The sequence below is a fragment of the Maylandia zebra genome, linkage group LG23 (genome assembly GCF_041146795.1).
Source record: "Maylandia zebra isolate NMK-2024a linkage group LG23, Mzebra_GT3a, whole genome shotgun sequence".
Lineage (NCBI taxonomy): Eukaryota > Metazoa > Chordata > Actinopteri > Cichliformes > Cichlidae > Maylandia > Maylandia zebra.
In genome coordinates, this window is record NC_135188.1 from 2,332,866 (window position 1) to 2,347,831 (window position 14,966).

General features: G+C 43.8%; 1 protein-coding gene across 1 annotated transcript in view; it reads left to right on the forward strand.

The window, feature by feature from the left end:
- Positions 1-8,722, forward strand: part of acbd6 (acyl-CoA binding domain containing 6) — a 29,562-nt gene extending 20,840 nt beyond the window's left edge. Inside the window, exons 7-8 of the mRNA XM_004555094.5 lie at positions 5,914-5,944; positions 7,781-8,722. Of these exons, the coding sequence (XP_004555151.1) occupies positions 5,914-5,944; positions 7,781-7,935 (186 nt within the window). The 3' untranslated portion in view covers positions 7,936-8,722. The remainder of the gene's footprint in view (positions 1-5,913; positions 5,945-7,780) is intronic.
- The last annotated feature ends 6,244 nt before the right edge of the window (positions 8,723-14,966 follow it).

Consider the following 14,966-nt stretch of genomic DNA (forward strand, 5'->3'; position numbering starts at 1 on the left):
GTTATAGGATACACATTTGGTACTTGCTGCACATTAGCCGGACTCGATGAAATAAAAGCTGTTGCAGTGCGCTGTTAAAAAGAGCCTATCAGACACCGACACAGTTATGAATCTATAATATGAGCACTCAGAAAAGAGCCAGCTGCTTGACAGTAATGGTCCAGCCTAAAGAGCCATTCCAGCAGGTAACGGTCCTCTTTGCCATCATCAGCTGTTGTTTCTTTCTTATTGGCCACTCACTGGGCCTTGCCTACACTCAACTATTTGATTTCCATCGTTCTTAACCGTCCACATAAATTGTCAGGAGCATTAAAGCTGTCCTCGACTGTTGCAGACAGGGGGAGAGGAGAGTGAGGGAGTGAGAGCTGGATACAGACAGCGAGGGGAGGGGATGGGGTGAGGAGAGAGAATAAACAAAGTAAGTGTTTTGCCTTCCATCAGTCTCCTGCAGTACTCAGCTTTATGAGTCCCTCACTCCAAATGCCAGGCCAGAGCCCCCACTGCTTGCCCATTGATTTTCATATTACACTCTTTTATGTATTTATTTATTTCATATATTTCTTTTTAAACATCATCGATGAGCCGCAGGAGGGCCTCTGCCGATGTTAATTCTCAGCCTCAACCCCATCTTCCTTCTCTGATGGCTTTAATGGAGGCTAAGGTGTCCCATGGGAACAAGCAAGCTTTGCGACATAGGCGGGGCGAGACGTGTGGAGGGGAAGACGTGGATGAAGAGATGGAGATTTGGTGAAAAGACTTCTTGCCTTTCTCTGTAGCAGAGAGGAAGGAAAATGACTGTTAAAGTTCTTTAATGCTGAAACTGCACATAGATCTACAGACACACTGAAACCCTTTAACTCATTTAATATCTACGGTCCCTTTTTTATGTCTTTAGGTTTAGCTGCTTGGTGTGATAGCACATATAGAAGTGACAGAGATGGGGAAACCCAGGAAGCTGAAGGACACTCGCAGAAGGTGTGAAGGGCAGGGAGTTTGGTGTTGGGGCTAATTTGACCGTGGGCGGCAGTGCTCACACACTGAATGGCAAGGTTACCTCTCCCAGCTCAGAGAGGAGACCCAGATTCAATTAAGGCTGGGCCTGGTCTGCAGATCCTTTTAACTGGGGGCCTTCCCAGTGCACATGTCAGGAAAAACGTCCACAGAAGCATCAGCAGCAAACAAAAGCAGCCACACGGCTGTGTAACGTCTTCAGCTTCACTTAATTTATGGATATTTTAATGTGAGGTAAAGACACCAAAACATTTAAGGGATCCATTGATGCTCATCTTTATATTGCTTTAAAGCATGTTTTAGTTTCTAGTTTCTGCTGTTCGTCGGTTTTTGTCGCTCATTATTCGTCACAAATCTGTTAAATTTCATTTGGATAGAACACAAACTGGTGATAAATCAAAGTATAAATATCAGCATACGTATATTCAGCTGTTAATCTGCGTAACTTTGCACTGCACGGCAGTTTTGCTTTTCCGTCTTGTTTTTGGAGCAGACCACTTATCAGAGGTTTTGCACATCAATCCCTTTATTGTGTAAAGAATCAGTCTTTGAATAGATTTGGCTTGAAGGGTAGAAGCGATGCACAGTGCCCAGGACACTGAGTGCTGATTGCATATGTGTTTTGGTAAATGGCTTTCTGCTGGTTGATATGATTTATATATTGTGCATTTAAGTTGTCCAACAAGTCCAAGGTTTTGGTGGCACAGTAGCTGCTCTAGTCTTAGATGGGACCCGCTGAAGGAGGATCAGCTTCTCAGTCTGGGCTCTTCTTTCTGATTGATGGCACCTGCTCATCATAATGCTATCTGCTGGAATCTGCATACCAATGATCCCAGCCGCCTATCGATTCACCCCTCATCTACCCCACACACACCCTGGAGACCAATACACACACACACACCCACGCGCACACATTCATCCACTCCATCTCCCTCCCCAACCACTGTCATTATAAAAGTCAGCAGCTGCTGCTGCATGCATTGATCATAAATCATAATTGCTTCATTTTTCCCTACTTGTTTAATGTTGCTGTCAGGGACAGTAGGGGGAGAAAAGGAGGAGGCGGAGAAACGGAGGAAGAAAAGCCCAAAGAAAGTTTACTGAGACGCAGAAAAATGAGATTAGAACAGAGAGCTGAAGGAGGAATGGTCTCCAATCTCTCCGCTGGCATATCGAGTCCTCTGGCCTTTAAAAGAGCAGCAGCCTGACATGTCCGCATTGGCTCAAGAATTTAAGCTGTTTCCACTTCAGACGTTTTTCCTTTTAAAACCAACTCTGCTCACATTAAAAGAACCAAACTCTGATATAGTGCTAAATGGTGTTTTGTCTTCATGACGGTTTATGTAAGTGACCAAAGGCATTGTGTGCTAATAATATGCATCAGTATTTTAGAGATGCTGTTTTATTTGTTGTTTTTTAAATATAAGATAAATGGCGCAGGGACTCGGCAGTTCCATTCGTTTCCCCGGCTGAGCTGAGTTTCCACCTCGGACATGTCCCAGATCCCCTCCTCTTAATCCTGGAGTGAAGTTTAGCTTTGGTTGAATGTTTTGCAGCATCCATTGACAAAAACAAGTTAAATCGTTTTACAGAAATGAACTCAACATCTTTGACCGTCCCCTTCTCTGCAGATAAACGGAGCTACAGACTTTTATTTGTTCCCTTTTTGACTTTGAGTTGTTTTGACAATCCTGTGCTGATATTTTTAGGAGTGGCTGGTACTTTATGACAGACATGGAAGAATAAAATGTATCTGATTTTTTTTTCTTCTTCTTCTTTCCCCACTTTTGAGCACTTTTGGAATAGTTACACTATTTTTGATCTTTTTAAAAGTATGACTACATGCTGCATCTCTGTATTTCCTTAATTCACTCCTCCTCTCATCAATCTTGCTTCACATCATTTGTGTGTTAGAAAATGATAGATTGGTGTGACTGAAATTCACCAAAATTGCAAGTGTACTGATAGATCAATCCCTACCCATGCGGCTCCTAAACGCATTGCTCCACCCCATTAGGGTGATGCACTACACAGTGCTGGAGCGCTCCTGCTGCCATTGTGCAAGCAGCTGCTTTATTGAGCACTCTGCTGACATACAGCCCAGCGTTTCTGCATCGCAAGGGGAAACTTTGGATGACATGTAGAAGCAGAGGTTTGGTGCAACATGCCTTCATAATGGGATGGGAACTTGGGTGCACGAGTGAGGTGGGAGGGGGGCGTGCTAGCTGCAGGTATTGTGGGGGGGAAGGAGTGTCTCTTCCTGGCTGCTTCCAAAGCAAATGGAAGACAATCCAATTTCCTGTGATTCCATCAAGCCTCCGTCCTGGATCCGGGAGCATTAGGGAACGCTGAGAGGACAGGCCGCTGACCCCCTCACATGAACATGCAAGAGGCATGTAGGCTGCACACGTGCGCTGGCGTGCTCATCTGTATTGTTAGGTTTGTTGGCCTGTGTTTTATCAGTCACATATTTTCACTTACGAGCGCACACGCGTCCTTTTATGCTGCCGAACAACAAACTGCAGATTAGCGCTGGAGGCAGATTAGAGCTTAAAGCCGTTACACTTTAATTATAACTGTATTTATGTGCGGCGTGGTCTTTCACTTGGCCCTGGCTGTAAACATCTGCCGCTCTCCCACTGTGCTCAGTCTTTGTCTCTGTTGTGAACTAAAGGGGAAATTGGTTGCAGCATTATCTTATTTACACAAAATGCCGAGAAGATTAAAACGTGACCCTCTTGCTGTTAGACGTATGCGCGCATATATAAATGCAGCTATTTTGCTACAGGTCTGCCTGCTCTTCTCCAGACTGTCAGGCTGACACGTTTTCTGCAGTACATCACAGGTTGTGATTTGACTCTCAGTCAGACAGCATTGTTGTCTTGGGTTAACCGCTGCACGCTTTCCACGCTGGTGGCGATTTGCATCTGTTCTCTGTGATCCACCCAGAGGGAATAGAAAGCTCTAATCCAATCAGCAGGTCCCTGAAGTGCTGCCCCTGAGAGATGGAGAGAAACACAACAATAGGATCACTCTGCACTGGTTTCAGCAGGAGAAGGCAGACGGGAAAGGGAAGGAAGGGAAATGAGGGATTGTAGAGGAGAGGGATTAAGTCTGAAGAAGAGACGAGAGAAACGAACGGGGGCGAGGCGAGGATGATGGGTGAAGTAAGGAAATGAAATGAGGGAGGTGTGGCTTGGTGTGACAGGAGGTAACAAAACAGGAAAGACTAATGAGTAATTTTACAATAGTTTGGAACTTTTGTGACTGCAGTGACATGTGAGCTACAAGAGCCTCCTTAGTTTTAATCTTCTTTGAAATGATTCCACTTGGTTCAACTGCTGCTCTTGTTCTAAGGCCACAGTTTATTACCACGGAGGTGCAAAAGCAGGCTGGAGCAGTGATTTTAAACTGAATCTCCTGGTGATGGTGCCCGTCAGAACTGTCTTTTATATCTACAGACACGCAAGGACGCAGTTTCCCCATCGCTGTCCTCAGTCTAACACTTCATACAAGATATCATATCGCTGCCGCTGAGCCTTTTACCACAAGGATCATCTGTTCAAAGAGCGTACACTCAGATCACACAGATGTTGAGGTCACAAACTCGTGTATCAGATATGATGCACTTGATGTTATAGGTTAAACACGGTCACTTACAGATGAGATGGATATAAATTTATTTATTTTTTTAAGTGCATGTTTCTGGCTCATCTTTTAAAGGTTTATTTGGTTGGGGCTGAGTAACAAAGTAGCCATGAAAGGGTGAAATGCAATGAATGTAAATGTAGCCAAAGTCCAGTGTTAATAGACCTTGACCTGTTAAAATCCATACTATGGATGAAGGTGCTGGGACATCTACACTTTATACCTGCAGGAGCGGCTTTGGTGTGGAAACGTGTCACGGAGCTCCTAGCAAATAGTTTTTGTGCATCATTTGAGTTCTTTTTGTTTTAAATGTGTGCACTTTGTGTCTGAGCAGCTGTGGTTCCTAAATGCAGTTAGTTGGTTGTGACATTTCGTACCTCCCAGATATTCACAAACTAACTTGAATATAAGGGGAGTGCTACACTTAAATTCAGCGAGCTCTTTAGAATAAACCGAATGTTTAAAGGCTGCACGGTGAGTTGCTTTTTGTTTAAATACACCTGTGGCAAAATGACAGAACACCTAAACTCCAGTGTTAACGGCTCCGGCCTGTGTCTTGTCCATATAGTTTGATTTGTATGAGCTTTGACTTATTAATTAACACTTCAAACAAGCCACACAATAGTCTGCGAATTATAAAAAATAATTTCCAAATTAGCATCAACGTGAGTGAGAAATGTTCCCTTTCTTCCACTCAGACTTTGTAAATCCAGTATTGATGCATCGTTTTCGTAATGGTCACATAAACATTACAACTAAGGTTGGAAACCTGCTGTCAGCTGAGACGCCCACTGAAAACATCCAGATGAACAGATTCAACCTTTCGGTGATGGGTTTGGATTCGGGTTGATGCTGGATGGGCAGCTATGATTGAAGGGGGTGATGGCTCCCCTTTAATCTGAGCTTTAGGTTTCAGGTTAACCAGAGCTGGAAACGACCTGCAAGCTGAAAGTTTAGATTTTTCAGGTCACATGTTTCTCAAATCAATATCTCATCGTCTTAGAATTCCCCTTTGGTCCAGGCAAACATAAACACGGCACCCTTTGTCCACAAAAAATGTTTAATTTGTATTCAATCAGGTGCGAGTTTCCCTCTTGAAGTCTGGACAAAGTGACAGCTCACAACTTACTCACAGCAACTGCTGGCAGTATTTCTGTGTTAAGTGGATATTGTTTGAATGTGCACTCAGTGAAGTCTTGTTTTTGCTGTGTCACAGGTCCTTTGAATTAAACACTTGTTTTTGGCTTTTTACAGGACGATGAAGGACAGACGGCGTTGCATTATGGTAAGAAAGCATCGTGAACACTTTCCTCGCTGTAAAGCTTTTTGTGCCTATTTTTCAAATTGGCTCATCTCATTCCACATTTATTCTGCACAGACATCATGTTGTCTGCGTGCGCACTCTCACTTTATTTACAGCAGCTTGTTTTTTTGTGCGCACGCCTTCTTTGACTATATTTTGTTTCAAATTGATCATCTTTGAGTCCTGCTCCTCCCGCTCTATCCTTTCTATTCCTCACTTATTTTCTGCTGTTTTCCACAAAGTTTGTCATTCCTTCCTTTTTGCTCCTGCGTGTGTGTGTGTTTGTGTGTAATAATCACTAGACCTCCCAGAGGAAATCAGCAGTGGTCCTTAGACTCCCCTGACCCCCTCGTGCCCCAACACACATGTCCCTGAGGGGCGTTTCCCATGTCCTCTGAGCCTCTGTGTGCATGTGGCTGCACCATCTGTCCCTGTGCTTGGTGGCGTTGGAGTGGGCATGCTGGATTACCCACTGGAGATCTGCACACACACCCGCACTCACCAGAAGAAGCCCTGAGGATGGGGCATAAAAAGATGACTAATAAACATAAGCGATGAACTCCAAGAGACAAATAGCAGAGAATGAAAATTCATTCCCACCTCTCTTTGCACAGGGCCACACTGGCTGGCAAGTGATTAATTGAGGGTTTACTGCTCACCATAAATTGTTCTCCTCCTCTACGGCTCCCCCGAGGGCCAGCCACTTTTTACAGCTCAAGGCCCAGGCGAGAGACGCGCCGCACGCGCACACACAAGGCTGGCTAAATAAAATACTGTTTAGAGTAACAAGAGGAGGGCTGCAAGTGTGGCTGGGGGGGAGAAACAGTCAAGCTTTGTTACTCGGTTTTAGCTGGAAGATTAGTGATTCTTGTGGCTTTGCACACCTCATACATTCATTCATAGCTGCAGCTTGAGCATGCACACAGCCTTGCTCTCGCACTCGCGTGCATTCCGATGTAACATCGCATCCCGTGCGTGCACACTCCCACCGGCCACCTCTGAGCTGGAGGTTAAAAGGCCTTGCTGTCAATCACTGCGGCTGCTGACATCAGCGAACATGGCACAGCAGAGTCTGCTCTTTAAAAGCAGCGAGCGGGAGGGAGTGTGTCAGAGGGGCAAGAGGTAGATCGGGAATGAAGGAGCCCTCTAACTGGGTTAAGAAAGTGCATGCTGCCCCCCCGCCCCTCTCCACTCTGCACTGGGAGGGGAAAGACCCTTTTAGTGGGGTACAAATTGTCAATGGGGCAGAAATGAAGTGTTTGAAGGAAGCTCAGGTCCAAGCCAGTGTCAGTGCTGGGCCTGCAGATTAGCTTTTCATTAACTGCAGCACTTTACATACTGTATTAACCCACAGTGTGGAGACGGAATAAGGCACATTCACTCTAACCTGCCACATCGTAACAGTGGTTCATTGTTTCATTAACCATTTAAAACTAAATAAACGCAACCACATTAACTCTGTTTGGTTAAAACTCATTTATTAATAAAATGTTGCTAAAGCTGCAGTCTCAGCGACAACATGGAGGTAAACAGTTTCATTTGTCCAGGTGTATCAACTCGAACCAAAGTGTTTAGTTTATTCATCCATTCATACGAGGACTCGAGTTTCTGTAACGCCTGTCTTGGCAATCGATCCAACAGCTTTCACTAAACACACGTGAACCTCATGGGGGTAAAAACTCAAGGATGCTCACACTGATGTGATAGATAATTGGTTTTCTATGCATTTGTTCTCGGGAGACGGAATATTGATTTAAAATATCGTACATTTCATGTTGTTCTTTCGGTTTCCAATGTGACTTTGTTTTGTTTTTGTAGCGTCGGCGTGTGAATTTGTTGAAATTGTGGATCTGCTGCTGAAATCTGGAGCTGACCCAACTATCACAGACCAGGAAGGTTGTCTTCCTGAGGAGGTCACTGATTCCCGTGCGATCTCCCTTCTCCTGCGTGGGTACACTACTTCGAAAGGCTGAGTCGGCCTTGCATCCCACCACCCTGTTATTCCAATCTCCTAGTCTCCTCCCTGCTCCCCTCTTTTGCCCAGCCTTCCCATAATCCTTCATTCATCCCTGCAGAGACTTCTTTCCCCCTTTTCAGCCCTAACAGTCTGTAGACCTGGACTGCAGACGGGTTTTGTTTTCTATTTTGTCTTTTTTTTTTTTTTTTTTTTTTTTTTTTTTTTTTTTCCTCTCCCCCACCCAAATTGTTGAGGTGACTTTGATTTCATTGGTTTAGCTCTTTTTGAGCTGCGGTTGTAAACATTAGTCATTCAATTTAATACACAAGGGCACTGCATGTATTTTCAGTCTTCTATATACTGTATTGACTATCTGCACAGTAGGGTTGGGTGATATGACGGTTACTGTAAGACAGATTTATGAACTGATAAGGTATAGCTACAAGACTTTGACTGGAGATGGTGCAATTAAATGAGCTGGACAGCATATTGGCAATATATAAATGACATTGTGTGCATCTGTGTGTTAAAGCATCTGTATTTATCCGGCATCACCAGATCAAGCAAAAACAGACATCCCCATTCACTTATCTATAAACGCTATAAGATATCACAATATTTATCATCATCACGACATGGTGTAACATCCAAATCCATCAGAGAATCCCATACATATCACCCACTCCTACTGCAACCAGCCAGGCCTTTTAATCAGTTTAGTCTGTTCTAGTGGTTTGTTCATGATTCTGTTAGGTACCAAGGAATGCTTTCCACGTGTTTCATTAAAGTGTTCTGCAAACCTGCGTCCTTGACTTCCTGTTATCTGTTCAAAAAGAAGCCTTAAGCACTGTTCTAGAGTTCCCCGTGTGAGTGATGTAACCCGATTCCACTTGGGCGTCTTTCTCCACGTACATGTTTACATAAATGTGTGAGGCCATGGCCCACACTGCTGACGAGCGACGTCCGCAGAGCTGCTCGTCTTGCCAATGGACCAATGAGCTTGTGCAATGGTGATGCGTCTGCCTGCGCCTGCTTCACATGTGTTGGAGCTTTCGGATTTTAGTGAAACCTGCACATGATGATCACCTGATCCAGATTGTTCTCACGGTCATGTTTGTAGTTTTACGCTCCTAGATTCATATTTTTGGATAAATCTATTTTTTGTGAGCATTCTTGATTTCCAAGTCTGTAAATGCATCATTGATGATCTGCTTGAATCCAAGGAGGGCGCATTGCTATGGTCAGTGTTGGGGAGTAATGGAATACATGTACCTGCGTTACATATTTAAAATACAAAATATGAGTAACTGTCTTCCATTAGTTACCGTTTAAGAAGGTGATATTCAGAATATGCTCTCTCTATTTTTAGTAATTCCACTCTGGTGGAAACCCAAACAAAACGCGCATTAAGAGGCTCTAATGTCTGTCTCAATCTCGCAGCTGCATAATGACGTGAAGAAATATTTTTAAAATTATTATTCAAAAAATGATTTAATATGAAGGCAACAGGCAGAGTGTTGCAGGCATCGCCCTAAAGCATGTAGCCTGATGGGTGGTGTAGTCCGTGATGTGTCTGTGAGCCAGGGAGGAGAAAAGGAAAAGTAGGAGCTGTCACGGAGCAGAAACGGGAGCTGGAAGCATGTAAATATAATAATAACCACTGCAGCCAAACAGAGCCTGACGAGCCCAGCTGTAAGTAAGCTGTTAAGACTCGACTCTACACAGTGTTCGTGTTTTCCTCCGAAAACAATAAGCTCCGTTGGAGCCTTTCAACGTCTCTCTCTGTCTCTCACTAGCAAAGTTGACCCAGACAACAAAGTAAAGCTAGTTTTCAGCTACGAGCCCGACACGAACCCGACGAACCCTTTACTATGGTTCGGAGCCGCGGACCTGTTTTATATACGCGCGGAATAGTTTTCTACACGAGATCGCTGCAAAAAGTGCAGCTTTACCTAATGTCCACCTACTGTTACTCATTTATATTAAGATTTAAACATCTTGTTTGTTGGTGGTGTTGGTATGGTGAGTAACCTTCAGTAATAGTAATAAATCACCAGTGTTGGGACTAACGCGTTATTAAGTAACGCGTTACAGTAACTACGTTATTATTGTGGTAACGAGCACGGTAACTAGTTATTATGCCAAAATCAGGAACGCATTACTCGTTACTGGGATTTAGATAGGGTCGTTACTCGTTACTTCGAGTGGTGGCTATCGCGGAGCTTCCACAGATTCAGTAACATTAGCAAGTGGTGGAGGCCAGCAGGTGGATGAAGGAAAAGAGACCCGAGGCGGCCGCCGGTCCAAGTGTGAACTGAACTTCAGGTAAGAAGTTCTGACCTGCAGTCTCTCTGGGTCAGATATGAACCAAGTTTAGGTGGAGTTTATTTTCGTTATTCTGACTTTTTCCGTACACCGTGCTAGCTAGCATGACGGAGTTTCTATACAGCTGGGTGGTGCTATGTTACTGATGTTGAACTTTATTTTGTTCATAAGTTATTAGAGTTGCCAACCGTCCCGTCTGGTATTCAGAGAAAATATTACGCGTTTCTTATTGAGGTGAAAAGGAACAGTTTGTCCCGTAATTCAGCTACAATGAAAAAGACACAAAGCTGGAGTTATTCTGTCTTTGCTGCACAGCTGCCTCTTCTTCTCTCATTCTCTCCCCCTCCCTCTCCTGTTTCTACTTCAATCATGAAACTGATCAATGATCAGCTGATCGGCTCTCTTGTTTGTTTATCGCTCACTTTGCGCCGAAAGAGGAAACCAGCGGATGTCGCGCTAAACAGCAGCAGCACGTTTAAGCTTGATCAGCTGTTGTTATAATTTATTTCATATTAATTTCTAGTATCAGCTGATGTTTGCTGGAGCCACAGCTGTAAAGCTGCTGGTCATGATGTCGGTTTGGTTATGTGATGAGAGGGAAACATGAAGATGAAACCAGGAGATGTGATGATTCATCATCAGAGCTGTGATGGAGAAACAGGTTTACCTTTTAGGTGACATGGATGAGTTGAAGGGAAGTTATGAACTGTTTCTGAGAGACAAATAACACCAGGATCCTTTTTTAGGTAGCTGACAGCTGGTAACTGTGCAGCAAAGTGTTGCCAGGGGGGCATGTAGGGCATTAACAGGGAAAGGGGGGCACAAAGAAATACTTTTCTTTCTTATTCTCATTTAAAATGTCTCGCTTTTAAAAAATAATTATCTGAATCTTACAACAAACGATTGATAGATTGATGCATATATACCATCAGAACAGTGAACATCACTGTCACAACAGTCAGTGTTTATTTTCATTCAAAGGCTTTATGATTTTTCCTATAATGGTGGGCTGGTCTCTAGTCAAAATGTCCGGGCCAATTTTCTGTCCCAGTCCAGCTCTGTATGCAGCTCATCTGCAGTCTGGTGTTACCTACATCTTCCTATTCAGAAGGCAGAATTTCTGAGTTCTGAGTACAATCAAAAGCACCACGACTGCAGTTTTTGTGTTGGATGTAAAAGGCGCACATGACGCTGTGACGTAGGCTAGAATCATGGCAGCAGTCAATGACGGTCCAGGCGTGGGATTTCTCTCGTGGAAATATGCACATTATCTTTTCCTTTCTATTGGTCGGTGGCACAGTGCACTGTGGCAAGTAGGCAAGCTAGAAGGCTGGCAAAGTTATGGAAGCAACACATTAACAAGAGAATTCTGAGTAAAACCAAAGTTACTTTCCCTAGTAACTAGTTACTTTGAAAGTAACGAGTAACTTGAAGTAACTGAGTTACTTTTGAGAGAAGTAACTAGTAATGTAACTAAGTTACTATTTTAAAGTAACTTACCCAACACTGTAAATCACACAGCAATAGTTCATTCATGTAGTTGTAAGAAGCATGATAATATATTAAGTAATCCAAAGTATTTAGAATACGTTACAAAATACATTTTGGGACATGTAATCTGTAGTGGAATACATTTTAAAAGTAACCTTCCCAACACTGGCTATGATTAAGTGCACGTGCAGTTGCACATACAAAACACCTGATCGTTAACAGCAGCAACGTCGTTTAAGGTAGAAGCAGGCCTCATTACAATAAACCTGATCAATAATCAAAACCAAATCTGGGGGGGAAAAGTTTTATATATTCATAATTACTAAGACGACATTTACTGGAGCTTAAACTTCAACACATGCACAAAGTATTTGTTCTTTTCTAACCTCCAACAACATGTTCGGTTCCTTAGGTTTCGGTGGCCTGATGGACACAATTGTTTTAATTCAAACATTTAAGCCACGTCCCCACGTGACCAGCAGAGACTGTAGTCCACAGAGCACAAACACAACATATTGTATATAGAGAGCAGCCTGTGCATGATTATGTCATATAAGGAGGAATCTGGATGTTCTCCAAAAATAACCAACACATGGTCAGAGTCCAAATCAGCTTTACTGGTCCTCAGCTCTATGACACACACACACACACACACACACACACACACACACACACACACACACACACACACACACACACACAGTGCAGCAGACGAGAATGCACTAAATCTGGATCCTGCTTCTTAACTACAGATTCACGAAGACGTCGTGCACGTTTTGGGGACAAAGCTTAATCCTTTACTCTCAAACACACAGCTTTGCTTCCCCCACCCTCCTGCACTGTGTTGCACTGGAAATCTGCTCTAACACACAAGGCGTTAGATAACTGTCTCAACATGTCAGCCACTCGCAGATCTGTGACAGCTTTACATGGCCTGGTGAGGATCAGTAGTCATCGCGTAGGGGGGTAGCGGTTCAAATTCGATTTTTCGTCCTGACAGGTGTTGTTGTGCTGGCAGTAAATTCAGATGCAAGTGAGGTGTGCTGTACACGAGTTGAATTAAGATCCCTCCACGTGATTTCGAAATCTGCATCCGTGTCTCGTTCAGCCCTGCTTTCACAAGTCTCAGCGGGGAAGAGGCCTCAGAGTTTTTATTTCATCTTCCACTTTTGTAGACTCCGGCCAAAGAAGCTTCCTCAATGAAATTGTGTCCATGTCAGCTCATGAATTTTGAGGAGGAACCCTGCATAAGCTAAGACGGCGCCTTTTGAGTATTCAACATGAGTCCGAGACATGATGCTCTACAATCCCACAAAGAGACAACCGCTGACCATCTCGTCATTATGAATTCTGTCCACATCCAGCCATTAGGCTGTTGGTGTATCTCTAAAGCCTGTTTGGGTCTCGGCGTTGTCTCCCCGTTGCTTCCTAAACCCCGTTATACTTGCTTGAGGTAAGAGAGAATGACGGCAGTCGTGCTTCCCTCCCGGCTCGTCTGCGAGACTCTGACACTAAGCCCATTATGCTTCCATTATGGGGCTTCAATTTTCCTCTGAGCTTTTCACTTCTGACACGGCAGCTCCCTCCCTCCTCAAACCGCAGACTCATACCCCCCAAGGCCTAGTGCTGCACGGCCGTTCAGTTAGGAACTTCAGTACGTTTTTAAAGTACCAGCCCTGATTCTTATTCAACGGCAGTTATTTAAAATTGCACTAAGATGCATAATATGACAACGTTACATGTAAGCAGGCGTCAACAACAAAACATACGAGACAAAGCTAACTTTGCACATTTATACTTCAGTAATGTTTTAGGGCAACTTTGACAGCAAAGTAATTAACACTTATGAGATTCAGCGTCTTCCTCAAGAAGCTGACATGTGGCTGCAAAACTAGTGAGTACAATTAGCCATATAGCAACACAGCAAACCATGTCATTTGTAAGATGTTATTAAAAAAGACACTAACACCACATACATGACAGCAGTGTAGCCTTGCATGTACCTGAGGTGAGGCCTAGCATAAAGTTAGTGGCCGAGTTGGCACCCACCTGTCACGCCAGCCCAGACCCATCTTTAACTAATTTGGCGATCATGTGGAAAAATAAAATCCAAATGGATTCTCACAGGGAAAACAAAACCGTGCTATTCCTAACTGTGGGAAACTACTGCACAGTCTTCAGAGGCAGATTCTGGGGCGATTTTTTAGTTTCAGGGTGAGCCAGCAGGTATTTATAACAAGCATTATTGTCAGCATTACTGACACCTGCATGCAACCAAAGCCTCCTTAATCCCGACTAGAAACAGAAACCCAAACTTCTTGTTCCTTGGCTGATAAGTGTACACAATTTATTTACTATTTATTTATTCGTCAGTACAGAAAAGCGTAGCTGGGATGTTGAGGAATTATAGCGTCATTCTGCACACTGCCTCTCCTTTACTTTCTCTCTCCCGTAAAAGCCATACCATGTTCCTGCTTTGGCCCGCTCTTAATGCAAGCCTTTACCTCGCCACAGCCCTTCCTCCATCTTTTCTTTATGCTGCAGCACGCCCCCCACACCCACTCTCAGCAGCAGCGTGGTTAGGAACCCAGCAGTAAGCAAAAATCCCCCTGCTGCTGAAACAGTCTCCACTAATACCAGATTGGTTTAGTGGTGGCTTGGACTGCGCTCGTGTGCGTTTGTGCAGGTTTGTGTGTCCTCCACTCTGGTGCCTATGTGTAGTTTGCGTTGATGAAGAAGCGTTGCCACTAACTACCGAAACCAAAAAGTTGATGTTTAAGACTTAAGGCGGAAAACAGAGGCTTGGTTCTGAGTTACATTCGAGATTTTTCTTCAGTACAGCTACACATTGTCATCTACCTGATTTGGCTACCTGTAACCTATCGGATTTCTGTGGAGTGGAAAAGTCCCAGTTTCACATTAAAACAGCATTGAGCTCACAACCTTGAGGGTGTCATTGAGAGGCCTCCGTTTGACTCCAGATCCTCTTTAAGACTCACTCCGTCATGCTGCGGATCATTGTTCACTGCAGGCTGGATGAAGTTGTTTGGGGAGAAAAATGTCCTGTCTCAACGCTGCAAGATTGACTTTCGGTCTGAAAACAAATCCTATCTATTTTGCATGTTAATTTATTCCCTTTTGCTTGAGAAGGGAAAAAAAACAGTTTCCTTGAGGAAGTTTGTAATAAAAGCCTTGCGATCGATGATAATGGCATTTGTGCTTGTGTTTGTC